At 40.5% G+C, this 27441-nt stretch overlaps 1 protein-coding gene and 1 long non-coding RNA gene across 2 annotated transcripts in view; one reads left to right on the top strand and one right to left on the bottom strand.

The window, feature by feature from the left end:
- Window positions 1–27441, bottom strand: part of LOC129173211 (uncharacterized) — a 51897-nt gene that overhangs the window by 23437 nt on the left and 1019 nt on the right. The window contains exon 2 of the long non-coding RNA XR_008567192.1: window positions 25994–26116. This is a non-coding gene — a long non-coding RNA (uncharacterized LOC129173211). The remainder of the gene's footprint in view (window positions 1–25993; window positions 26117–27441) is intronic.
- Window positions 25877–27065, top strand: npvf (neuropeptide VF precursor). Its single transcript, XM_054763907.1, has 2 exons — window positions 25877–26142; window positions 26692–27065. The coding sequence occupies exons 1-2, from the start codon at window positions 25975–25977 to the stop codon at window positions 27046–27048; spliced, it is 525 nt and encodes a 174-aa protein (XP_054619882.1). The 5' UTR covers window positions 25877–25974; the 3' UTR covers window positions 27049–27065.

Raw genomic sequence — 27441 nt, 5'->3', positions numbered from 1 at the left:
AGTGAATCACGTGCCAAAGCAACAGGTGGCGCTTCAGCCCCTAACCCTGAGATCATTTTGGCCAATCAGCAACCGGAAGAAAGTAATTTCTGGGAAAAAAAAAACACAATACCAATCACGGCAAATCGAATGAAAGGGAAATCTTATGCGTAGGGCCGTATGAAATCCGTTTTATTTTTTTTGCCAAATTCCATGATATTTTTTTCCTAAATTAAATGTTTTCCATTTACATTTTTTTTATTATGTTTTTTTTTCTTTTTATAAGTATCCCCATAGAGTGTGTGTTTTCTTGTGTTAGTGAATAAATGCAAAAATCCTTCCATTTATTTATGCAATACATCATTGGACAATTTTGCCTAGTATTTTTCTAACAAACGATCATATCCGTGCTTGTGGTTAAAGAAAACATAGTTGCAGATGCAATTGCAATCATTTTATTAATGTAAGCTATTTTTTTAAGACACCCTTATTTTATTACCACTATTAAACAGGATGTGTGTCGCTCTTATTTTGAAGACCGGACGTGTGGTGTGTGTTGAAAATGTATTTTGACTGTTGCTAAGTGAGATAGCTAGCTGGGTGCCTCTTGCAGCCGCGATTGTCGTCTTTATTTCACGCACAAAGTCAGCGGACATCCGAAAACGCTCATTTACATTGCCTAAAACACAACTCATAAAGCCTGAGTGGCACACACAGCCGCACTAGCATGCTCCGCTAAACTAGGCTAACCCAGCCAGCTTACACTGGCCATTGCTGTACATGAGCTCATGTTCACACTCGATGTTTTTGCCGACTTAGCCGGTGTTAAAATGCATTTTGCATATGAACAAAAGTCCAAAACACTGTGTTCACGCACTTATCTACATGAAGCCATGCATGTACTGTTCTTTTGTCTTTCCTAGCCTCAAATCTGCTTGAATTATTCTCTTTTCTGACTTCTCTCCCCATGGCTCCCCTTCTCCTCCTCCTCCTTTTTACCCAGCATATCTATGTCAGATGCTGTGGCAGGGCTGAGTGGTGGCCTGGCGGTGGGGTTCCTGCGGTGAGGGGAGAGTGAAGTGGGGGGCGGTTGGGGCTGTCCACGTCTGTGCCTGACAGGAGCGGTCCTGCTTTTACACTGTCCAAACGGGGCGAGCCGTCACTCCTGATTAGCCCTCGTGCTGCACAGAGCCGGGGAGCAGGGTGTCTCTGGAAGCCATTACTCAGCCCCGTGAGTGAGTGCCCTGTCCCCTCCTCTAACCCCTCCGCCCGCTCCCACCCCCTCGGCTCAGCTTAATCACTCCCAGCTGAGGAGAGCAGGAGGAGGAGGAAGATGGAGGGAAGGCTGTGCTGAGTTGAGCCTCAATCAGCAACAAGTGTGATTGATTCCTTTTGTGTGGCCACCACTTTTCATTCCCACTGGTGAAAGCACGCACATGTCGTCTCTTTCACGTACACACACAATCAAAACAAGTCCGTTTGGCTGCCCAACGTGAACTGCCATGTTGTGTGAAGGGAAAGTTGCATTCACATGAGTAGGAAAGGGAGACGTAAGCTTATATACAGGCTGTTTTGTGTCATTATAAGTTCAAGCCTGTACACATGCACCCTCAGCTTGGGCCACCTTCTCTTTGTCAGAATTCTGATGTCATACACAAGCTGATGGCTGGGACATTTTCATACATGTGTGCTTGTACGCATGCAGAGTGGCCGCAGGAGCAAGAGAAGACACTGAGTGATGCTGACACATTGACCCCGGGGCCTCCGTGTTTTCCCACTATCCCTCGCTTCCGTTAGCAGCTACCCGTGATGCCTGCAGGGTGGGCGAGAGTCGCCACGGTGAAACTTTAGCTAATCAAGTGCGCGGAGCCAGGCTAATTCAGAAGTTAATATGGATCAACACACACACACTCACTATATGTCAGGGCTGCAGAAATTACAGCTGAAAATGCAATTAGCTCGTGTTTGAGCGTCATACATCTCTGGCGTGATTAAAAGTGAACAGGAGGGCACTCGGGCGGACAAGGCCTGTAGTCGGCTTCCATTCGAGGAGAGCCCTGCAGCAATGAGGAGGGATGGTGCCGCACAGGAGGTGAAAAGAAACTCTCGAGCGATGACTGATCGTATTTCCCGCTCTCCTCGCTCCTCTCATCTTCTGTCTTCTGCTGTCACGTCCCTTTCATCTTTTCATCTTCGGCGAGAAAATGTGTGTGTGCGCGCACAAGGAGAGACACCCGCAGAGAGATGGAGAGGTGAATGGAAACATTCCTCACCTGTCGGCAGAGGAGCATACTTCAGCTGACAGCTTATAAAGTGTGACCATGGATCAGTTTGTTGCTCTTGGGAGAAGGGGTGGTAACGGTTCAGCAGTCAAAGAACTGCGAGACATAAACCTCTGAAAGGAGGCATCCAGAAACAAGGAAGCTTAAAAGAGAGAGGAGGGGTGTCGCTTGGGGGGGGGATGCTTGCAGAGATAGTGGGGTAGATAAAAAAACAAGACTGTTAATCTCACAGTTCCAATTATAGCAAAACATGATTGCATCACAAAGCTTTATGTGTTATACTACATTGTCTTTAGTACCTGGCCAATTCATGTACCATGAAAATGTGCTAAAACACAATTCATCTGTAACTGTCAACATGACAGGCAGGCAAGTGTTACAGGCCAGCAGATTATTATACTAGATTGCTGTACAGTAGTCTGTTATATTGTATGGACAGGCCGGGATGATGATTTTAAAGCCACAACATTAGGCAGAGCTGCACAGAGACCACTCAAGACCTGAATCTAACGCCGACATGTTTGATCGAAATGTTCGAGTCGAATATGCCTGTAGATCACTACTCAAATAGTGGGGTAGGCCCCTCTGGAAGGGCACGGTGTGGAGTTGGGAGGGGTGTGAGAGGATGAGGGGACTATACTCATAACATTTCTTTTAGGTTGGCAAGTCTGTTAGTGTCTTTATTCATGCTTGAGCAATGCTGGTGCCGGCAACTCATACAGTGGTTTGTACAGATAAATGAATAAATATTACAGGTTTGCGATAGTATTTCAAATCAAATCAAATCAAAACATTTTGACAGAAAATTATTGATAACCACTGCTGTAGATCATAGAAACTGTCAGCATTGTGTTTCAGCAACACATCAAAAAATTACTTTTATAAAGATAAAGTAAAAATAACATAATAATGACCAATAATTCCTTTTTCTTGGCCGTTTTGCAACATTTATTTCCAAGTAATGAAGCACCAATCTCACCATACACATTGTCGCTTGATATGAAAGTTATGGACAGGTTGCTTTGATGTTTTTACCACGGTTAAGAATTTTCAATAAGCATTTGTTAAAGGACTCACCTCAGCATTACACCTTTGTCATTCATCCTTCAATATAAAACTGAGCATTTTGTTATTTTTGCTATTGTTAGTGTACTGTATTTTTATACTTGAATATTACAATTTTACATAAAATTGACTGTACAGTTAATACAAGTTTTATGAAGGTGGCAGCTTGCCCCCAGAAAAGCTCATTTATATTTCCATTATTTATTATAGGAGAAATTATTTTGAAATCTGTGCAAATTAGAAGTCGTGTACAACTTTAGAGCTCCCACTAAAGTTTGCAGCGACATTATTGTGTAGAACTGCTCCACATTGTACTTAGATGTGTTTCTGTGGCGAAATAAGTTAAACAAAATACTGAAACTCCGAAAAATGCAGTGTTAGCTTTTTTTTTAATAAAAAAAAAAATCACATTTTTGAAACAACTTTGCCATTGGATCTCACTGGATTGCGCCGGGATGACGCAAGTATGCGTCTGTTGCAGTTGCTGCATGATTTTGAATAAGGCCAGAAAATGAGGTTATTGCAGTCTATTAGTACCAATTGGAAATAGTATAAGCATTCTCTCTCATCTCTTTCCAGGGGTTAGCGGGCAGACAGGGTCCCTGGCTGCCATGTGTCAAGCCAATTAGTGCTGAATTTGAGTGCTGTATGAGCCAGTGGGGGGGTGAACGAGAGGGAGTTTGATTACAACACCTAAACCTTCCTGTCGCCCCCCTTCTCGGCTAGCAATACAAATGTGTCTCTGACAGCCAAGTCACAGCTGGGGACTTTGAGGGGGCTCACATAGGCCTCTCTGTTCAATACACCTTTTCAACGAATGTTCAGTGCTTCAAATCTGGACAAAACGTTCAAGTATTGTTTGGATGAAATGCAGTATACTGACGGAAAATGTAACTATCAGAACAAGAGACTTATTGACAGAGCTGCAGACAGAAAGGAGATAAACAAATATACAAAGGATAAGTGGGTGGGTTTTTTTCCCTCCCGACATGCCTGTTCGTGTTCAGAGCTTCAACTGGAATGCATGGCGTAAAGAACCACAATAAACGCTGGGATTGAATCGTTCAACAGCGCTGATTTGCTTGGCCAAACACAGGCTTAGAGTTTATTTGTCTCTGTTGTGGGGAATCAGGGGAGACATTAGTGGACTGGGATCAGTCATCCCAGGGCTCACACTTTTCGGGGGTCTTTGGAAGAACATTATAAAATAAGAACTGTTTAAAAGAGGGGTATTCGACAAAAATTTGACTAGGTCCAGTTAAAGAAAATGTCCTCAAGGGGGGTAGTGGTCAGAAATCTCAACAAAAAATTAGCTGCGTGTTTGGACCGCCCTGGGTTAGGGGCTACTTTACTGAAATTCGGGTGGATTATTCATATTGGGCCCTGAGACTTATTTTCTGTGACCTGAGTTCAGACTTGCGTGGGTATGTTTGGTCAAAAACTTTGAGCTTTGTCTCATTTCCCTGTCCAGTTTTCTCACAGAGTGAGATGCGTATTTAATAGGGGTGTCATGAGACACCCAGTTCACGAGACGGGTCGATACACAAGATTTATCTACAAGAAACGAAATGAGATTTAAACATTACTTTTCAGAAAGTACCATGAAAAAATATCAAACTTATGACAATATACTGCAATCTACTCATTTAATTCCTACTGCGATACACTCTTCTGCTTCTGTGTGTATGCTACCGGCGTGCTACCGGTGTATGCTAGTATTTAATTTTGTTGTCTCCGCTTATTCGTCTCGCTGTCCTCTTCTCTCCATATCTCTCTTTTTTCATCGTATCTCTCACTCGTCTCTCTGTCCTCTCTCTCCATCTATCACTTGTTCTAGCTTCTTTCCACGTATCGCACTGGTTCTTCCATGTCTCTTTGCTTCTCTCCTAGTTTATCTCTTTCGATAGAATGCTTGGTGACAATGCGCAGGTGCAATTGGTCAGTGAATTTCCTAATCTGATCAACCAGTATGTTCTTGACTACAGGTCCAGGTCAATATAGGACTCCGTCTGGGTCAGGACTGGACCCCAGTCCGCCAGTTAGTAACCCCTGGCTTAGAAGACTAATGCCAACTTTCTGTCCCCTGAATGAGATCTCACGGAGGGTCACGGACTGCTCAACTAAATATGACCACATCACATGTCAAATCTCACAGTAATGCCAATGAAAAGCAAAAGGAAAGGGTTGAATTGATGTTGGTATAATCCTTTACGTCAGTTTGGATCTGCCTTCAGTCTTTCCAAAATGTACAGTGACAGGGGTCCCACTGTGAGGACCTCACTTGTGTCTTCTGATCGGGCAGCCAGATGGACGGCCGAACAGCAGGAGGGCACCCGATATCGGTGTCAGCAATCAGATCTTGCCCTTCGAGAGCTAGTTGTGTCAGTGTGTGTCCATGAGTGTGTGGTATATCGAGAGAGTGGGTGCACAGTGCCAAGTGATTGTTGGGAGCATATGCGCTGACGGCGGCCAGAGTGTGTGTTGAAATGAAGATTAATGAACGAGAGACTTTTGCATGTTGTGTGTGTGTGCGTGACTGAAGGGTCAGTAGACGGGTGTGTCAAAGAATGGACAAACCCGAGCTTACCATCACTATGTGGAACTGCTGGCTTATGTGTGTGCCAGGTTCTACTGTATCTTTTTAGCTTATCATCACGTCTCATCCCACAGCTATGAGCTGCTGAGTGACATGAGAGAAGATCACAACGCTTCACTGTGAACGCACGACTCAACAAGTTATCTTTTGCTGTACGTTTTTGACGATGAGGAGCACAAGAAGACCGCTCTGCAGAGGCTTTGTGAGCCTGGCTGATACTGTTTCACAAAGCAACGACAGGCGCTTTTCCACAGCAACACGGCAATCAGATAATTAGTTGCGTGACGGTTGGTCTGACATACAAATACAAGTATAAATACTTGTGGAACGACATTTGCTTTCAACACAACAGGGTGGAAGAAGAGGGTTTCAGATGTTAAACATCACACCCCAGTTCAGTACAGCGCAAGACCCCGATACAGAAGCGGTGTCACACCTCTGTTACGACGATGATACGACCTCCAAAAGGCAGAAAATTGCCGTGTCTACTCAGTCCTGCCCATTCCATGTCAGTTTCTTTAATACAAAACTGCTTTTGTGTGGAAGCGATTTAAAAATGTCTGCAACATTCATGATAAATAAAGAAAAAAACAGCATTTCTAAGAAAAAAAAGCACACCTTAATTCACATCCACACTTAGTATAAGCTAATTTAACTTTTAAAAAAAGGGTCAGGAGTGCACAAACATAAATTCAAAAAAATTCATAAGCTTGACAGAGGTTAGGAATGAATCCATAATTATCCCTCTCCACTTTATTTCTTAAAATATTTTAGTCAAATTTTACAAGAAAATGTGGCGACTGGGTTTAGTACAGATATAACTTTCGGGGAATTTAAAAGACCTTTTTTCTTTAATTCTTTCATTTGCTGACCACACTGGTGAATACATGTGAATGAAAGTTTGGTAGGAGTCAATTCAGGCATTTGCTGAATTGGCAGCCACATACTCAGGGGCGGCTTTGGCTACAGCGCTTTGGGTACCTTGAAAGGAACTACATAAATTCAATCCATTTTTATTATTATTTTATTTTATTAATTGTGGGAATGATAGGAAATAATAGGCCATAAATGTTTTAAAAAAAGAGGAATTTTGAATAATTGTTTTAATTTGAATTGAATTAACTTTGTGAATACTGGAAAATAAGAGGTCCTTAATGCTTTAAGAATTAGGGAAAATAAATGTTTTTTATTAATGTTTGTGAAGAGTGTTGTGACAGGACTCATAAATGAATCACAAGTGTCCACTTATGAAGTTATATCGTCCATAACTTTTAGCGTAAATCCTTACCATATACTCAAAGACTATGTCTGTCTTCAGGTGTTAATTGATAATATAACAGTGCTGCTCCATCAATGTTATTTCCAAAGCGACATGACTGATGAGTGAGGGTAAATAACTGATATGAGGGACACTAAGCGTTCCTGCAAGAAGACAAGGAGCATAAAGCACGAGCATGTTGTAAAACTTTATCTTTCACAACCACAGATTTGCTGGTGCAGAAGCACCGTTTGTATCCGTTAATAGGTCACGAGAGGATGGTATACGTTGCTTAACCGTGTAAAGACCCGTGGGCTTCAAGTACAAATGTTATTGCTGCTTGAGATTTGATTGATGACCCGTGTTATTTTGCGGCAGACGTCTCCTTTAGTGGGTTTTTTTTCGCCCACCTACGCCACATTAAAGTGAAACATTTTCATCATTTTGTCTTCTATTCATGTGTCACGCTCAACTCTGGTTGCTATCAAGTGGCTCTTAAATGTTCAACTGAGATTTTATGTATAAAATAAGTAAGACGTCAAAGTCACCCTATAAAATAGAAACGGCAAATTACTGCATTTATACTGCAATAATATGCTCGCACTTTCACACTTATTGGCTGCAACTAGATAAAACTAATGCAGTGCAGTAAATTCTCCCTTGATGAGGATCATAACGGTCAGTTTTTATTGGATATATTTGAGAGAGGTTGATTTATGTAAACTGCTTTCTTGGGGGGCTGGAATTGATGGTGTTATAGTGATAAGTGCTATAAATATTTAGTCTTTTAATATGAAAGGTTAAACACAATTTGGGGCACCAGTAATTTGGCGATGGAGAGCTTTACAACCAGTCTCTTATTCGTGCATTCGGCCAGTCGCAGTAGGCAGCAATCGACTGAGGAAAGGACTGATCATCAGGAGCAATTTGGGGTTCGGGAGGTGGGGGGACGTCACTTGGACATGGGAAGCTGGGACTCACCAACCCCTGTGATTAGTGGACGACCCACTCTCACTCCTGAGCCGCGGCTCATAAATCAGAACAAACGTGCTTTGATTTAAGCTCCAGTCCCAGTGATCATATTAAATCATGGCTCTCTTTGTCTCCTTGTCAATATTGAAAATGGCTCAGGTCTACTATTGTGGTATCTGCTGTATTGTGTTTGTGCTGCACTGTGGCCAATGACTAAGAAAATCTGTCTAAAACCTGTCCAAACAAGACAGGTATTAGCTATTTAACAATAACATGTTTATTATCGAAGGAGTAGTGTGCAGTGGTTGGCTCTGCAGTACAGTATTTGTCAGTATCACTTACTGCAGTGTTGGGAGCAATGGTGTTAGACGTTATCAGTGACATGCGGTGAGGGTCGTGGCTTTTTAATGTTAACGCAGGTTGCTCATTAACAGGATAACCACAAAAAGGAAGAAAGAAAAGAAGAAAAAGAATAGACTAATTCACTTTGGTTAAAAAATATTTTCAAATTGTTTTCAGGTACTTCTTAGTTCCAGAGTAATAATAATAATAATAATAATAATAATCCCTTATTAATAATCCCTTTTTTATTAACTGAAAAGCAACCTGTATATGAAGTACATGCAGCCTTTCCTTCTCCAAGAAATGATCTGATACTAAGCTTGATGACCTCCTGGTGAGTTTGGGTATATAATCCTCAATCTTGGCAGTTAAATACATTTATTCATTCAGAAAAGAATAAAAATATCTTGCATTTGACCATTGTTTAGCTCTAGCCAGCACTGCTATTGTCCGATTAGCAAGAATAACGATGTCACACTTACATTTAAGACAATACACGGGCTGTAGAAAGTCATAATGCATAATAAATGTTTCTGCAACATTATATTATTGGCCACCTGCTGACAAACTCAAACTGGCAGGCGGCATGAGCCAACTGAGTGTGCACTCAGAGGGTAGGTGGGGCTTGCATACTAAGCAGTAAAACTACGCTCATGGTGGCCTCATCTTAGGTTTCTTCCCTGTATTTGATCAGGAAATGTGCAAATTCAGCTATGTTTACTGAAGAAAATGTTAAAAATGACTTTATACATATACATATATAATACATAATAATACATACTGATATGAATATTTATTTTACGTTATTATTTGGGGGTTTTTCATCATTTCCTCATGACAATAATTTGTTACTTCTACCAGCAGTCACATCATCAATAAACACAAGTGCACATGCTCAGTTAGCATGCACATAACACTAGAGGCACCAGGTTTGAAACATGGTGATGATGTGGTATGCTTTGGATCATGAGCTGTTCAAAGAATTCCAGAAGATAGGATGTTTTCTGGCTAAGGTCTAATCTGTCTTTCCTCTTTTTGAAGGTTTCCAGAGGTTTGCACCATCTGTATTTACATTCATGAAAGAGTGTGTTCATTGTAGATTCTGGCAATGATAGTCCATGTTGGACCTCTCATCACTTCTATACAGCTGTATTACTGCAATTTCTCTGCCTTCATTGGTTATTAGTCTTATTTCTTGTCATTCTGATTATTCCTGCTGTATTCAGCAAGGTTGTTGCTGTCATTAATAACATGCGACAAAAGCAATCGCATTAATTCAATGACACGATTATTACGCCCACAAATGCAGCCATGGGTTTGACTTTTGTATTATTACCGTTGCCCCTGGGGCGAAGTGGGGGGAAAGTCCCTGTTGATGCACTACACTGTTGATAGGAGATGTCATACAACTTTATGTCAAAAAAATCCAAATTATCCCTTTAAATGTTTTTCAGTGGCCAAGTCAGTCAGCTAACCTTCATCCTAATAGAACCTGTTAATTTACTGAAGACAAAAGTGAAGGCAACAATACCTACAAACACACAGCAACTGAAATGTTGGAGATGCTTTGTACGTATTTAATTTATGTCACTTTTTATGTCACAATTACTTTGATCCCGGTAATCTTGTTATTTCTTTATGGTAAATGCCATAATTATGAAAACTCTTAAATTCAACTTGAAAGTCTACACAGTTACCTCACAACCGTTTCACTACAAATGCATTGTGTGGGCATTTAAAGGCAAAATCATATAAGCTCATCATCCAGATACTTCTGGAGCTAACTGTAAATTATGACTCTTGACATGCTTTGAATAGTAATTTCCTGAGACAGAGGAGGTTGTGGCTTGATATTTTTGAGGGTCAAGAAATGACTTCCAGTTTGTTGTGTCTGTTAGAGGGGAATATTGAGTGCAGAGCTCAAAATATCCCCCACAACTGATTGTTATTGCAATAATTTACAAGACAGTTTGTCTCAGCTGACAAAAGACGGTAAATTAAGACGGCAGCAAAAACAAATGGGCAACAGCGGGGACGTAAATAGCGAGATGTCAACACTCACAGCGAGACACTGACAAAAGCCTTATGAGGGCTGAAGCCACGCAACGCAATTATGAAGTACAGATGTATTAGTCAGCTCCTCCCTCCCTTGTGCCGGCGTGAGAGTGCTGCTCTGTCGTCAGGCTTTTCATTCGCACCATTGATAGATGTGACGGGGCGAGGCAAGGAGAGAGGGAATCTACTCTTTTCACCATCAGACGTCTCTATTGACAGTACACGGGGGAATGTCAACCCTCCCTCGCACAATCCGTCCCTCCTTTCTGCCCATGCAGTCAAGCAGAGAAAATCGGAAGTCCCCATAGCTGATGGAGAGTCAGGGTTTTGGGCAAGTTTAGATGTTTTTTCTCAACACATATGAGAGACTGTCAACACCTCAGCTTTCAGGTTTTCAAGCCACATTATACTCTCAGAAACCTTTCATTTTTCTTTCCAATACCTTCCCTTTTTTTGACACCTTGTGTCTCTATTCATCTGCCCTTCCGTCTATCTGTCAATTCAACTATTTAATCTGGCAGCATCTGTCATTTCTCTTGTCACATTAATCATCCGTCTATTAGAGCATCCATCTTTCAAGCGACACACTCCTATGCTTTTCAGTGCGTCCCATTCATCTGTCTGTGCTGCTTTTGTGCACGAGGGCAATGTTGTTGTGGCTGTCGGCGCCATTTCAGCATCTTTCTGCTGACTCATGATGACAGATCGGACGAAGAAAATGGCTCAGCTCACGTGCTTTCCCATAGATAATCCCAAAGTACCACAACCCTAAAAATAACACACACAGTATATTGACAAAAGGTGATCCATTAATTAATCTGGGGTTAGGCTAGACCGCTTAGTTCTCCTTGAATATTAATACCTCATCGTACCAATACCATTTAAAACAGTTTGTGGCAGACCCTTGTCTCTACCATCACGGTTCACAAAGTTATGGATGAGTTTAGTATGAAATAACTTGAGATCCCTGATCCCAACACCATTAAAACAACTTTGGGATGAACTAGAAGAGAAGTTGTGAGTCAGGCTTTGTTCTTCTGGATGAAAGAACAAAAATTCCCATAGACACACCCCAGAATCTCAAACTATTCCCAGAATTAAAGTATTCCATATTTTGTTCTATTTTTTCTGTCAGTGTCAGGAATGGGGAAAAATAACTGATGCATCATCAATGTCTAAATTGCTGTGTCAGCAATACAAAGACAGAAGGCTTCAATCCCAATTCTGGCTATGGCTACACTGCAAAAACTGAAATCTAAGCAAGAAATAAATACCTGAAAATCCTTTTTTTAGACTAACAACACACTTTTTCTTACCAGCTACTTTCAATGTAAGACCAATTCAATAATTTTCATAGCCACACTGCTCTATTGGTGTCCGATCTCGTATGATCTCGGAAGCAGGGTCAGGCCTGGGAATACTGGGTGCTGTTAGCTATTACAGTTTGAGATTTCCTTGAAATGTAAAGTGCACTACAAATAATATGTATTATTATTATTATTTTAGGTAATATGTACTAAAATGTTACCTTAAAATAAACAAAATAATCTGCCAAACTTCAGATGTCAAAACACCACTGCACCAGTTCCAAGCGATTTGGCAAGTCAAATGTTCTTATTTTGTTTATTTTATTTATATAGCTCAGATTTAACACAGATTGCTTAGGATAAATAAATTGGTCTAGCATAGTATAAAAGAACATATCTTGGTCCTGACCTTGATTACAGATAATTAATGTTGCATCGATTTCAGTTTTTGCAGTGTAAGGATGGGACCAATAACCACATTGATGTGCCGTCATAATTGTCAAATTGGATTACTTTGTCACATACAGATAGAATATGACAGAGTCACAATGCATCGCTTCAAACTTCTGTAAAACCGATATTCTTTCCTGTGTAACAGATGCTCAAGACACTCAGATATAGCTACAGCTACATGCGCCTTCTTGCATTAAAATTGCTGAACAAAGTATCGTTAAAAGAATAATTTTTTTTTTCTTGTAACACTGAATTGTAACACTGACAGTGTATCGAGATGTACAGTATATTGCATTGGCCTCATTGATGGAGATGCAGATCCCAAGTACAGTAGGTGTAATGTCCCAACACTTTTCTCCATATACCTGTACAGTAGCTTTCGTAGCAGGCTGATTCCCATGACGTTCTATGCCTGTTGTTTCCACCATGCATGCCAGGTACAGGGACTGTATTGAATGAGTCGCGCTGACACACAAAGGAGGGTTTCAGTGGGACGTAAACAGGTTGTGTAAGACTTGTGAAGTGAGTTAAATGAACAGAGTGGATGCATTTGCTGTGTATGTGTGTGTGTGTGTGTGTGTAAGTGTGTGTGTGTGTGAGAAGCAATAGACGGGTTTGACAGGGGGTTAGAAGCCAGGGGCCTCTCTCAGTCGCTCTGTTTAGCAAGTGAGTGAAATACAGGCCTGGTTGTCAAGGTGACAAGACCCTGACACCACACTAACTAAACCCACAACAGCCTCTCACCAAGGAAATACACGAATGCACACAAAATATCCTTCCTTTTTCTTATTCCCTCTGTGTTCTCCACATTTCTTTCCCGCACATTGTTGTATGAGATGTTGCTCTCCTGAATGTAACTTCATACTTCACACACAAGTCACCTTCGTTCATGTTCAGACAAGTTGAGAAGAAGAAGAGGAGCTGCATTCTATCACTTATTCAGGTAAGGGACTGCTGTTGAGAGAGAAAACGGCTAAGAAAGGAATTACAAGGCGTTTAAAGAAACCAGAGGAAGAAATACTGCGAGTGACAATAGATCATTCCCTATTATAACATTTGAGTTCTGACATCAGTCACTCTCTCTGCTATGAGACCTGTTATTTGGGGTTTCCTCGGCTGGGTTTGTTTGACAGCTATGAGGAGCAGCACCGTGCCGTACTTGTCAAAGCTTGTCACAAACCTTTTTGAACCCTGCGGGTCCACACAGACACACACCCATACATTCATTTTCACTGTGTAAACTACACAAAATTTGCTCCTTGTGCTGTTGGTTTTTAAATGCATGTACGGTTTGCCTCTGGAATATGTTTCTGGCAATATAACATCACAGATACTGGCTGTTACTTTGCAGCTATTGTAAACATTGCTAAATTAACTCAAATACAAATACGAGCCATTAAGAAGATGCATCCAAATTGTGAATGTAGTATTTTACATTGGTCACTAGGTGTCATTCATTGTTCTGTGAGACAAGCATCAGACTTGATCGCCAGACCAAAAGGCTTTTATTTCAGGTTTAAATTACCTCACAACAGGCACAATAATAATAGCATAATGATCATAATAATAATAATCCTATTAATAACACTAGCTACTGTTGAGGGCATAACCCACAACAAGCTAAAACTCATCTCTGAACACCCAGTGTCACTTCCTGTCCTCACACATCCAGAACACGCTTACTGCGACACACACAAGCATGTGTTTTATTTATGTCTTAAATGGCTTATTTTCTCTGATTATATCTCCTATTTTTGATAGAGCCCGCATCACTTCAGATGCCACACCAATCCGTCTGTCGATCAAGACCCCGAAGTACTTAAACTCCTCCACTTGGGGCTGGATCTCATCCCCAACCTGAAGATGGCACTCCACCCTTTTCTATGCTCTAATGACAAAATTAATTCATTTAAAAATAAGGAATGCTACTTGCGGAAATTCACTACTCACGATTGGGTCTGGAAACAATTAACCACGATAAATGTGGCATTATTGTACCTTCAATGATAGCTAATGTTAGCAGCTAAACCTTGCCAACGCCCCCCATGCAGCACCAAATAAAGACAGACAGCACTTTTAAGGTGAATCTAAAAGTTAAGTGTCAATGAGAACAAAATATAATTATCCTTGTTAAGGCAGAATTTTTGATGCAGTGCTTACGTTAGTGTACTACTAGTTTGGCCAATGAATCTTATCTCAGGCAATCTCGAATGTCAGGCATATTTATCGCAGCATTTATGAGTCATCTTAAACAATTGTAGCCATTTTAAGGCCACCTACCCCCCCAGGGTGAGTGGTGTCACAGGGAGTGTGTACAAGCTGGAAACTCTCTCATTAATGTCAAGCCTCTGACAACCCAGTGTCAGTGGCTGAGAGAGACTTCCACATTTTCTGGTGATGGCTTTGTTTCAGAACCCAATCATTAGCGAGCATAAATTATGCGACATGATCTTTCATCAGGAGCCGCTTTGACACAGCACCTCTGCGGGCTGTGCACTAAATTAAAGGCGGACGTAAAAAGTTGCACACAAGCATAGTTGCATTTAGGCGTCCCAGGTCAACAAACTGCTAAGTCTGTTTAAGCAGTTGGGATGTGCAAAAGAAGAGCTGGGATTAAGCATCTGCTTGAAGTGGGATAAATTGAAACCATGGAACAAACAACATGGTTTTGCTTTTGTTTATTATTATTAGACTCTCCAGCACATGAGACAATAAGCTTTCGTCCAAGCTTATTGGACTAATAAGCTTCTTTCCTCAGAATCTTCAGACGCTCTGGGCATCAAAATGTTATTCTTGGAATACAATTAATTGAATTGTGTATCCAGTTAGCTTTCGAACAAATCTCTGAAGTCAAGAGCACTGGAAAGACCAACAATTCCTTTTGAAGGGTGTTTTTTTTCCTCTTCTTTTAATCAGAATTGTGATAGAAAGAAAACTGTGCGGATTCTCTATTCAGCTCTACAAGTTAAAAGAGAGAGAGGTCTGATGATAATTACAAATTACCCATGCGTAATAGGCTAATTTTCCACATGGTCGATAATGACATAGAGACAGCAAATACATGGAAAATTATATTTTGCAAAAAAAAAATCTCATTTCAATGCAGCGCTTCTTTTGTGGTGATATTTATTCTTGTGTTGAATGCATGCTCTCCCCCACTGTTGCTGGCCTCTCACCATTGTTGCCCCCCCCCAAAAAGCCCACACATGTTCTCATAGTGCAGATTCACACGCCAGATTCAGTCAATGCATCTGTCGTCTTGGTTTTGTGAAGAAGCTCATCTTCATTTCATATTTCATAGACCCGGTCGGGCATAGCTGTAATATTATGCTAATGTCAAACAAGCATGATTTCTGTTTCACTTTGGGACCTCCTGAAGGTAAGGAGGTCCCGTCTCCCACTCACACTCACCAGGAGCAGATGGCCCTAGCTGGGCTGGGCGGCATGAATGAGAGCCTATTGTCTGTGGACGTAGTGTAGCCGCTTGGCCCAGATGGCTTTTGTACCTTTTGTTTATGCTGACTTTCTGCACGGTGACTCTCTGGGTGCTGTCTGCTGCAGTGGGTGGCAGCTCTCTGCTCATTCTCATTAGTCTCTCTCAGTCTTTCTGAGTTTTTGTGTCACGCTCATTGTGTACATTTGCTTCACTTCAATGCTTTTAGGCGTAGCAGTGAAAGAAACAGCGGCGCTATCGCTAAATAAACATAAACAAATGTGTCACCTGAAGGCTTGAACAGACATCCAAACATGTCAAATTCCAGCATTCTGTTCCCACTGCATCAAAAGTCTTTTCTTGTAACTTTTTGGTACAATTATGAATTCCTGACTGCAAGTTGATTGGCCAGATTGGCCAGTCGTTGTTTTGAGATATCATGCAAAGTAAATTACGTACGTCATATATGCGCCATAAAAAAATGAAAAAGTGCCCGCTTAAGTTGACGTCAACATACATTGTCAATGTAAAATTTGAGACTCAAAGGGTTCATGTCTATGAAAAATGGATCCTATTATGTCAACATGTGTTGCAGTATTGTTACCTTCCTCATTATCGCTAAGCAGCGTGAAACGACAACAGCAACATGACTGCGGTCTTGTTATACAGCATCAGAGTCAAAAGAGTATTACACCGGCATTTATTCGCCTGTGAAAAGCAGGATATTGTTGTCACTATGTGTGAGTTCACACATTGACTTGCCTTCTCACAATCAGATAATTTGTTGCATAACATCATCAGTGCCAGAGTCCGACACTTGTCGTGGCAGAGACAATTGTTGTCAACAGGGTGGTCCCGGCATAGCAATGTACACTTTTACACTCGCCTCTGCTCTCATAGCACCCCAAAGTCGGAAAATTGTCGTGTCGATTTTATCCCCCGAATCCCATGTCAGTGCTGTCCACACAGAACAGCGCCATGCCAAAAGGCAGAAATGCAGGCATTTACAGGGCAGTGTGTAAGGAACTTCAAACTAACCTGACATTTTTAACATGTTCGGTTTATTCCTGTAAATTCCCATCTATTCCCCATGAACATTTCTGGAGTTTTTCAACTCCAGTCACAACCCACACTCTTGAAAGCTGCGCACACGTCTACAGGTTGCTGTTTTGGTTGTGTGCACTTATGTGCTGGAGGATTATATGACACTTATGTGGCTTTGCAGGTGTCTGTAACCCATGCTGACAGGGAAAGGAGGGAGACGGTGGGGGGTTGTCATTCAAAACAAATGACAAGCATAAGGGTGTGTTTGCCTGTCTCGTTGCGTTGTCATCTTCAACTAACCGCATAAAGTCACATCGTAGCACCACGTCCCTAACAGCTAATTTACTCATCAAATCAAGTCAGGCGTCTAATGAATCCACACATGCATGCTAACACAGACCTTGAATGACCTCCCCTGCAAATTCACACACAGAACTGTTATCGTTGCTTGATCTTATCGTGCTACGTGGGGTGGATCATGTGTTCGTCTGTGTCCTCAGGGGGCCTCCACAGTGCAGCGGCAGGCTTCAGAGCATGGCTAAAACCCCACCAGAGACAGTCCGCCTGTCTGCCTGGCAGCCTGGTACTTCAGCAGCCTGTATTTACAACAACCTCTGGAAGAGTGGGATCCGATTACCACATGGGATATATACAACGCATCAATCAGCCAGGGGACGGGAGCGGCTGTTATGGTTCAGTGTTGTGGTGGTTTTATTAGTTTCCGTAAACCTTCACACATGCCTAGCATAGGTGTGCACACAAGGACACAAACGCACACACACACACACTGAAGGTTTTTCTGGCAAGGGGTTGTGGGTCCAGAGTGCATTCTGATGTTTCAGCCTCAATCTTTCCCTCAGCTCAGATCAAATACAGCAGCCAGCAACTAAAGATGAGGTCACTATGCCGCAGCTGTCCCCACCACTCAGTGCTGCACTGAAATGTGTATCTACGTGTGTGAGTGCATGTGTGTGTGTGTGTGTGTGTGTGTCTGTGTGTGTGTGTGTGTGTGTGTGTGTGTAAATGGCGCTACTGAGGTCAGATTGGACTCTCCCTGACTTTCCAGCAAAACTCTGGGGATCCAACGGGCCGCGATGAAAGCTCTGATCCAGATCAAGTTGCCTCGTATGAGGTACAAACAAGAACAGACACACACAGACACACACACGCAAAAGCCACGCATGCCAAAGTGAGCTGCCGGGAACGGCATGTGGAGAGAGTGGGAAAGGGAGGGGAAAAGTGGGGATGAGTTTACAGCAGGGCCATCTCACACACTATCAGGGGGAAAAAACACAGCTTTATTCACATATAAGTGGTCAGACACACACACATACGCACAATTGAGTGTGTGCTTCAACTCCACCAACAGAAAGAAACTCAATATTACAAAGGAGTATTGGAGCGACACTGAGAAAAAAAAAACAAAGTTATGACAATAGTCGTAGTTATATCATTTTACAAGAACAAACTTTAAATATTAACAGAATAAAGCTGGAATATTATAACAAAAACATGTAATATTAAGGGAAAATATAACTTTACAACAATAACATTGTAATAAGGTTGTAATACATTAAAAGGAAAACTCTATTTTACATGAATAAAGTCGTTATATTAAGTAATATTTCAAGAAATTGTACAGTAAGAGGGGAAAAAATGCAATATTACATGAAAAAAACTTCATATTACTCAAATAAAGTTGGAATTTTATGGGAAAAACTAAAAATTTTATAAATTTTTAACTTGTACATTTTTTTATTTTTATGAGTTTGCGCAACCTGTTAAAAAAGTAATTTTATAATGTTTACATATGAAAGAAATGTTTTTTCTTACTCAAACTGTGTTATTTTGATGAGCTGTACAGTGGCCTTGCTATACAAACCACTTAAGATACATTTAAGTTATTTAAAAGTTATGGGAAAATGTATTCAGAAGTAATTAGGCCCATAATTATTATGCATAGCTTTTAACACCCAGGGCAGATATTCCAAACTTACTCATGTAGATCTAATGCTCTAAATACTGATGAGGATCACCTGAATTAATTTTATGTATTTTTAATTGAACACTTTCAAACCCTTGAGCTCATATATTTTTACGAACCACTGTACAAGATTCAAATGATCTCTCTATTCATTTTTTATTGACCACGGCCACAGTCGAAGTAATTGCCGACATGGTCGTCGCCTTGATAATAATTGTCGATGCTGCATTCTCGTGTGAAAAGCCCCTCAGGGCGATCTGACAGTAGTATTCTCAGACATACTGTATATAAGTGACATCTTCCATCTTTTTGCTGTATCGATTTGTTTTACTTGCAAGACTGATGATCTGTTTTGTTCTATGTTGGACTATGGGCATGTAAATAAAACTTTATTACTTTATTATAGCCTGACAGACACGGTGTGACACTATTGTATCATCAATGAAAATGCTGTGTAATCATTACGAGCAGTTTTTCTGATCCTTGACCTTTGTTTCATTGCAGTTATTTACTATTTAATGTTCATACAGTATGCTACACTTTCAACAGTCCAATTGAAAATGAGGAATAACAACTAACCACATAATCATTATAGTCACTGTGTAATAAGAGAGGCTCTGATAATCATATTAAGAAATATAAAAAAGCTGTATGAAGCAATTAGGCGCAGTGATAACCACAACTAACAGCATCCTTAACATAGCATATAACTGCAGACTTGATTTATTGAGGTTAAGGCGTCAGAGGGTGAACGCTTCCTGGAAATGAAACATGAGTGTGAGTGCTGGAGCTGTATGCAGCTGCAATACTTTAAGTCCTGTTTTAAATGACACACTCTTTAAAAGCTGTTCTATACTCCGACAATATGTGATCATAAACATATTCACACTGTTTAGTACATTTGTGCATTCAGGTTATCTTACTATTTTTGTCACAATATTAGCATTTTCTGTTTTGGTTTTAGAAGCTCATTACATGTACAATGAAGATACAGTTAGCCTACTACTGTTCTTATGGAGAATTGTGTATTATCATTGCAAAAACTAGAAAAAAGCAGCACGGCAACTTAATCTTAATAAATTCATTAAAAATGGCCTTTTATAATGAATATGTGAGGGTACTGAGTATTAGATCTATTAAGACTGTCTTTTTAATGTCGACATACTTCATTAAATACAATATTAAGTTAAATGCCTGAAAGGGTCTTCATTTTTTTTTTCCCTTCTTCCCTCTTCCTTACTGGTATTAACGTAATACTTCAAAGTGCGATTGACTTTATGAAGTTAGTGTACAATTAGTATAAAATGTACTTTTTTTATTTAATAATATTAATATTAATAATAATATTTAATAATCTCAATTTACACATGGTCTAACTGTATTGTGGTCTAACACTGGGCCTTAAAGTACACAAATCACCTCATATACAGTATGATTTAAAGCAAATACAATTAGCTAGTGTTAAATTGGCTACTTTATCTGTAGAGTCACATTTACAGGGACATTTATTACTTATTTCTTTGTGTGTGGGTTTGTGCTTGTTAGGACTGTCAGACAAGCGGAAAATGTGTTTGAAAGTTAGAGAATTCAGACGCAACCTCCATAACATGACAGTGTTTTGTATTTATCCATGAGACACCATTTACTTATGCTCCAAGTATAATTCTCCGTTGGGAAATAATTCACATTTTGCAACTATAAAGGACTAAATACTTAATATTATAAGTATTTACCTTGAATGTGATTAATCTAATTGTATATATCATATGCACTGGGTTAGTACGAAAATAGACTTTTTTTCTTTATAAGCCAAGTGTTTGCTGTGTTTCTCCTTCTACTTATCTTTTCCACTCTGCCTGCTTTGCTTTAGGCACTGTGCAGAGTTCAGCTTCACAGCAGGGAGGGGTGGGAGGTCATAGAGTGGCACTCTGTGTGGGTGTAGAGGCAAACTTTGACCTCTTCTGACCCACTGAACAGCAGCCAGAGAGAGGGCCCAAAGGTCAGGGGGAACACCGAGGGGAAAGAGCATTTTCTCAACCTCCTCAGCGCCTCAGAGCGCCAATTTGTGCTTCTTTTCTCCCTTCTATGTTTTTTGCTTCTAAATCCATCCTCCCATCATTGTGCTTGCACGCATAATTCTTATAGCAATAAAAGTGAAGACAAAGGCGCTTTAATTCTAATTGACATTGGTGTCGTCAGAATATATACGCAACAGAGCTGTGAAAGGTTTCCCGGGCCCAAAGACGATGAGACTCCTTCACCAGATTACCATCTGAATATAGACATTTTGAGTTCTTATGTCTTACCTCTTTTCACATAATATTATGTATTTTATTACAGTAAATCTGCAACGCAGCCAGACATTGTGAGAAGTCTGTGTTTGGTTCATATCGCCACATCTGCTTTTATTTAAATTGAAAAGATTATACCAAAATATATAGTGTGGCTATACTGTGGCACATTTTTTTGAATGCTCTCTCTCTTTCTCTCTAACACACACACACACACCAGGGCCTCTTTTTCCCCCTTCAATCATCCATCCCATCCTCCACCTCCTCTCTCTAATCAAGGGTCATTTGCTCAGTTTCCTGCCTCATCTGGCTGTTCCTCTCTGATTGGTCGATTTTTATCCGCATCTTGATAGGCTGCAGCCTTCAGCACCTCCCCTCTTTAGCAGTCACGCAAACACCTCCTCTTTTTAGGCCACACCTTCTTTTGAGAACCTCCTACTTTTAATCTCCACCCCTATTCTAGGTGGTCCTCCGCTTGTTTCACAGCAAGAGTGCGCCACCTGGTGGAGAACGGCTGCCACTTTGCGCATGGTGCCGTTGAAAGACATTTTCAAATGTGCCAAAAACATATTCAGTGTAGCAAAATGATTGAAATAAAAGTTAATAGACTGCCTAGCTACTACAAAGAAGCCATTGTATGACACCGAATGCCCTACAAAATGCACTGAATAGATCCAACAAACACAGATTCACCTTGTGGTTCTATAACCACTGAGGGGAATTATTCTATCACATCAAGGCACTGTTGATTTCTACAGGATTTTGGACTTTTGTCTGTCCCAAAGATGCCTGGATGGGGACTGTATTGGCCAGTTCTTCCGTATCAAACTTATCCAACCTCGCCTTTAACAGAGCTGACCCTATACCCAAAGTGCCCTAGGCCAGATTTTATATGGCGCCCCCCTTCATCGGTGATTTACATAGCTTGCAAAAGAAATTGAATGGCATTGTCTTTAATTTGTAAGAGAACGTGTCACCCAATATTCATGTTAACAAATTACAACTACATCAAAAAAATAACCACACTGTTTGCACTCAATAACTTTATATAAGCTACATTTACATAGGGAATATACCTATATACAACTACAGTATATGCAATTATTTGTTATCACTCGTAGCAATATTAATTGGGAATTGCTTTACATTTGAATCAATGTGAGATTTCCATTTTAACAGTTGATAGTAATTACTAATTTTAATATAATTATGAATTTTTTCCCAATTTTGGCGCCCCCTGGAGGCCACGGTGCCCTTAGCAGTCACCTACATTGCCTAATGGGCCGTCCGGCTCTGCCTTTAAGGAACCTTGGTTGTGGGCATTGGGGAGCAGTCATTCGGAAAACAAAAAGTTGGAAGCATATTGTCCAATCAATGGAGCCTCGGGTCTGTATACCAATGCCTGGTTCATTTATTCACTGAGTAACAGTGGTGTCTCATTATATTTGTCCGTCTTTGGTTAACATTTTCCAGCGAGCGTAGGACATTTGACATAGGACATATCTGTTTCCAAATGGAGGGATGTGTGTAATAAGTTAAATATATAAAAACTGTGGTTCGGTCTGCACAGAATAACCCTGTAAGCCTTTGTGCCAGACAGCATCAGGGCATCTCCCCATATATCACACGGCTGCAGAAAGGGATGCGATCATTGATAAAACTATAAGCTGTCGAAAGGATGTGATGAATGCATTTCTGTGCAGTATGTGTGGGCATGTAAAGTGTTATAGCGATGACCCGGCGGATGTCTAAAGTGAAGGGGAGGATAAAACCTGACATAAATCATCTCAAAGGGGAGATAACGGCACATTCCCACAAATCACCCAAAGAAATCCCAGGGTGTCCCTCTTGTGGAGAGGAATTCTGGGAACTCGTCCAGATTTCTGACACATTAATAGATGGCAGTGACCAAACACGCTAATACAGTATATAGGACATTTAGGATGATTGCATTACTGTCATTTACCTTCAACTTTTATGTTTATTTTTAATGTATATGAAAGCAGAGGGAGCTAGAAATGCGCCAGATGGATCGCACATCTGAAATGTGAATGAGTGTAAAAAACATTTTAAGAAACAAGCTGCATTGAATCAATTAATTACTGTACTTCAATCAACGGTATTTTTCCAGCAAACAGACAGGTGGGAGAGGCAGAAAGGAGGAGGGCGAGGGCACCCAAAGCAAGTAAATGGCATGATGAAAAGGCCACTTGGGGGAATGGCAAGAGATGTACATTAAAAAAATTAAGAGGAGAGAATTACAATGGCAGCCCACAAGGTCTTTAGAGGAGTGCTCTCAGAGCTCGGTGAAAGAACAAAAGGGAGAGCTCGACATACCGGGAAGCTCTCTGTGGACACCACTGTCGAAAAGTGTGGGAGATAGCACCGTAAATCTAGAAGCAGGGGGCGGGGGTCAGCGAGATAGCGTCCGTAGAAAAGGGTCGACGAGAGGTTGGAGCTAAATGATAATACAGAAAGATAGACTAGAAACATGGCCATAAAAAAAGCATTTTAAGGTTTATAGGGAAGCACTAAAATAGATGGATGCTGTGGTGGGACTTGTCATGGCAACATCAAATTAAAGTTTCCTAATCAACCCGTGTGTTTCACGCCAGCCATTCCTCACATTCTGTCTGCTTGGGATGCAAATACAGCTCCATTGTGAATGTGTGCATCCAAATAGGCAAACAGGAATGCTGAGTGACGTCACTGCCACATCTGTGTTCTGTTAAAGGCTATTTGGAGAATGGCTTGGCTAACCTGCAGCCCTTCAACAGATGAAAGACTGTAAAATCGGTTAACTTTCTGACAGTCCTTATGAACACGTTTTGCACATCTACTTAATTTAAAAACATACCTTCTAACGTTTATATATGCCATTTTGTGTTATGAACTAATATATACAATTTAATGTGACAATCAATCCTCAAAATCTTACTGCAGTGTTGCTAAATATGGCATCCAAATACTGGACAGCTCTCAGTATGATGCTGCGCCACTGCAAATTAAAACAAGAATAGATACGATAGAGTAATCAATCTTATTTTTGACATCATCTGAGAAAAGAAGAGTGTAAAAATTATTAAACTGCGTAAGTGTACTCAATGAAGTGGCCAGATTTTTAATAAGACCAAATCGCTTATTGTACTAAAGATTTATTTGAATTTATTTATTTATTACATTTCTGTAATAATTTAAAATATTTTGTTGATTGCAGTTTTCATTGCATCAATAAGTTACAGCATATAAACAAACAATATAGATAGACAGGGTAGTAATACTAAATGGAGTTCATGCCACCATTATGGTAATTTTACTATTTTTAAAATAATAAAAAAAAACCCTTTAATAGAAATAACATTTTCAAAAAAGGACTCGGTAATGAGTACCTGCACCATTCTTGTTAATCACCTCAAAAATTGGTTTGGGCATGCTCAGAGTTGGGCTGGGCCAAAAATCTAGCCCTGGATTTTTTGTTCAGACTGGCCCACTACAATCCAAGCGCAGATTCTGTGCCAACTCGCCCCATTGATGCACTGTACATGCAAACACGCAAGCTCTTAATAACACTGCTGTACTGAACAATATCCCTTTATATTCTACAGCCTTGAATCAATAAATTATCAGATCGCTGGGCTGATGGGGTGAGCTGGGCTGGTGAGATCATGCACATGTAGCTTGTACTGGGTCGACAATTATGGACAACAAAGGTTGAGGAATAGTGTGGAATAGGTTTGAACAAGATTAGTATAGAAAACAATAATGTAAAGATCTGAAAAATGTACAAACACAATTTGATTTTAAAGCAGACAGTACAGCTCAGCATAATGTATAGGCATTACATCTGCATCATACCTGTATGTATGCAGACGTTTTATTGTAACGGCAGTGTTTTATTCATTGTAACTGTATAATGCGAGCTGCCGTTTGACGCCCCTGCACAGCCTGAAGATCCATTGTTCAGTTGAAGGAAAAAGCACCCCAGATCATGACGGCGCCCGCTCCACTGTGCTGAGTGGAAAACATCTCAGGCGTTCAAAAAGAGAAAGAGTTTTTTCCTTTGCCATCAAGAGATCATGACAGTGTGAATACCTGACACAAAATGACACAGATTCCACATTTTTGCCAAGATTTAGCCTTTTAAAGGCTGCGGTCGTAAGCTTCTGATGAGCTGATGAACAACCTATGTCACTTTAATGCTTGTTTGCAAAAAAATTGCTGACTCAGAATTAGTTTTTTCCTCACTCCCGTTTTTTATTTTGGCATTTTGAAACTTTACTTTGAACCTCCTTAAGAAATCAAATGCAAAATGTAAATTCCCTGTCAATTTTTCAACTGGTCTTAAAATTTCGATCAGGAGTGTACAGTATTTTGTTTTGTTTGGGGAGCAACATTTATTTTAGCTAACATTGGCCACAAGAGGGTAGCATTGCATCGCTTCTCCATCCCTTTTTTCTAAACAAAACACATTCATTTGTACTCTTAGCTGACTAACTTTAGATTCAAGACAAGATCATCACACTTAGGCTAATTGCAGTGACAGTCACCAATGTTTATTAACTGTTCTGGTGTCAATTTATATGTGAAATTGAAAATATGACTCTTGGGTTGTGAATGAGCACCATCATGCAATTTTTCACCTCTCGAGTAGGCTTTCTGTGTGTGAGTGTGTGTCTATCTCTCTATGTCCTTGCATCAACAAAGGGCAATGATTTCATTCCTGAGCCCAATTAGGACATGCATTTCGCTTATATGTGTCCTTACTGGGTGAGTATTCATTCAGGAATGCGCTCAGTTTAAATGAGGCCGCCTTGTGACAGTTTGAGTGGGTGTCGCGGGTGACGTCCAGAATTCTTTATTAAGAGGGGTCAGTGGGAAATTAGAGATGTGGTTTGGTGTCTGTTGGTGTTAACATGGTGATAACAATCTTACTGTCAGCGCTCCTGATGATGATGGCAGGTCTTGACGCTCGTGCGGCCGTGTCCGACCTAAAGGTCAGTGGGAAATCGATCCATGGTGGGAAAGCCCTCCAGAGCAGTGATCACGGGCGACACACTGCGAGGAAGCAGACACGTCGTGAGGTAAGAAACAGTTTGTCACATCTCAGAATTACAGTATATATAATATTAATGAACTCTCTGCTTACAACAACTCTACTATTGGCCCTAACGCTTTTGCAGCAGTACATATAAAGTCATGTTTTGCAACAAAAACATGGATCCAAAAGGCATTTGACTAGAAATTGTGTATTAAAATAGCTTACTGTATTTTATCCTGACAATCGGGGACTCAAAGACTGTCCACGGTGTGGCAAACCCTGCAATCTATACACTGTATTTTGTATTAAATACAGCCCTCCCATACTGGCATGCCCACAGAGTCCAGGTAAACTGGAACTGGTGAACACTAAGTGAAATTTAACTGATATTGTCTACTTTTATTTAAATCAGCAATTGTTTTTGAAACTTGGTAAAAATTTCCCCTTTAATATAACACTAAAAAAGTAATACACATTCATAGCAGTCAAGTTTACATGGAAAATTTGCATGAAAAACTGCTTAGGACATGAACAGGAGGGGAAAGATTATTTATATTAACCAAGTCAAACTGAACGTGTATTTTTGCCACAGAAAAATGGTGACATGCAGAGGAGTTTGGACCCGGATCACTTCAAAATCGACATAACCCCGACCACGAGCAAAACTAGCCTCCCCAGTATTGTCAAGATCAAACACCCTACTGCTCAACCTGCTCACATGCACATCAACATGCCCCAGCGCTTTGGGCGAGAAAATATTCCTGATTATGACAAGCCAAAGCACAAAATGCCCCAAAGGTTTGGACGGTCCGGAGAGGAAATCCCAACATGTGTTGAGCGTTTTGGAGACCCAGAACTACTCCAAAGAAAGTGGAGAAACAGTCCGTACTGGAGGCTTCTAAGGATTCTAGCCAGTGACCAGTTATTGACCACACGCTTGTACTGGTAGGCAACTATAAACACATGAATGTCCAAAAACATAACCAATTCATTTTCTAAACAGCAACATCGTGGTCGAGCTCACTATAGACCTCAACTGTTATATTCTGTATGAACTACTGTATTTCTGTATGATATTTTAAAAAGTAAAACAGCCCATTCAAGGAGATATTTGTAGTATAAATGTGTGAAATATAAAAAGATGTATAATAAGAGTATCTACCTATTTTTTCTTTTCGATAGGTCTGAAGATTTTGACTTAACGACCAGAATGGAGGAAATTGAGATGCATGTAAAGAGGCTTTTAGAGACAATTATGTAAATCAATGCAGACCTTTAGCATCAGTCTGATGATTATATCATAGAAGTATCTTAAAATAAAGTTATAGTGATGGAAATAAAG

Source organism: Dunckerocampus dactyliophorus, chromosome 20 (assembly GCF_027744805.1).
Source record: "Dunckerocampus dactyliophorus isolate RoL2022-P2 chromosome 20, RoL_Ddac_1.1, whole genome shotgun sequence".
Classification (NCBI taxonomy): domain Eukaryota; kingdom Metazoa; phylum Chordata; class Actinopteri; order Syngnathiformes; family Syngnathidae; genus Dunckerocampus; species Dunckerocampus dactyliophorus.
Note: the sequence above shows the minus strand (reverse complement) of the source record. Positions and strands in the feature narration are given on the sequence as shown.

Coding starts and splice junctions, on each gene's coding strand:
- npvf (XM_054763907.1), top strand. CDS start 25,975: ATGGTGATAACAATCTTACTGTCAGCGCTCCTGATGATGATGGCAGGT. Junction 26,143..26,691: donor GGAAGCAGACACGTCGTGAG/GTAAGAAACAGT, acceptor TTTTTGCCACAG/AAAAATGGTGACATGCAGAG.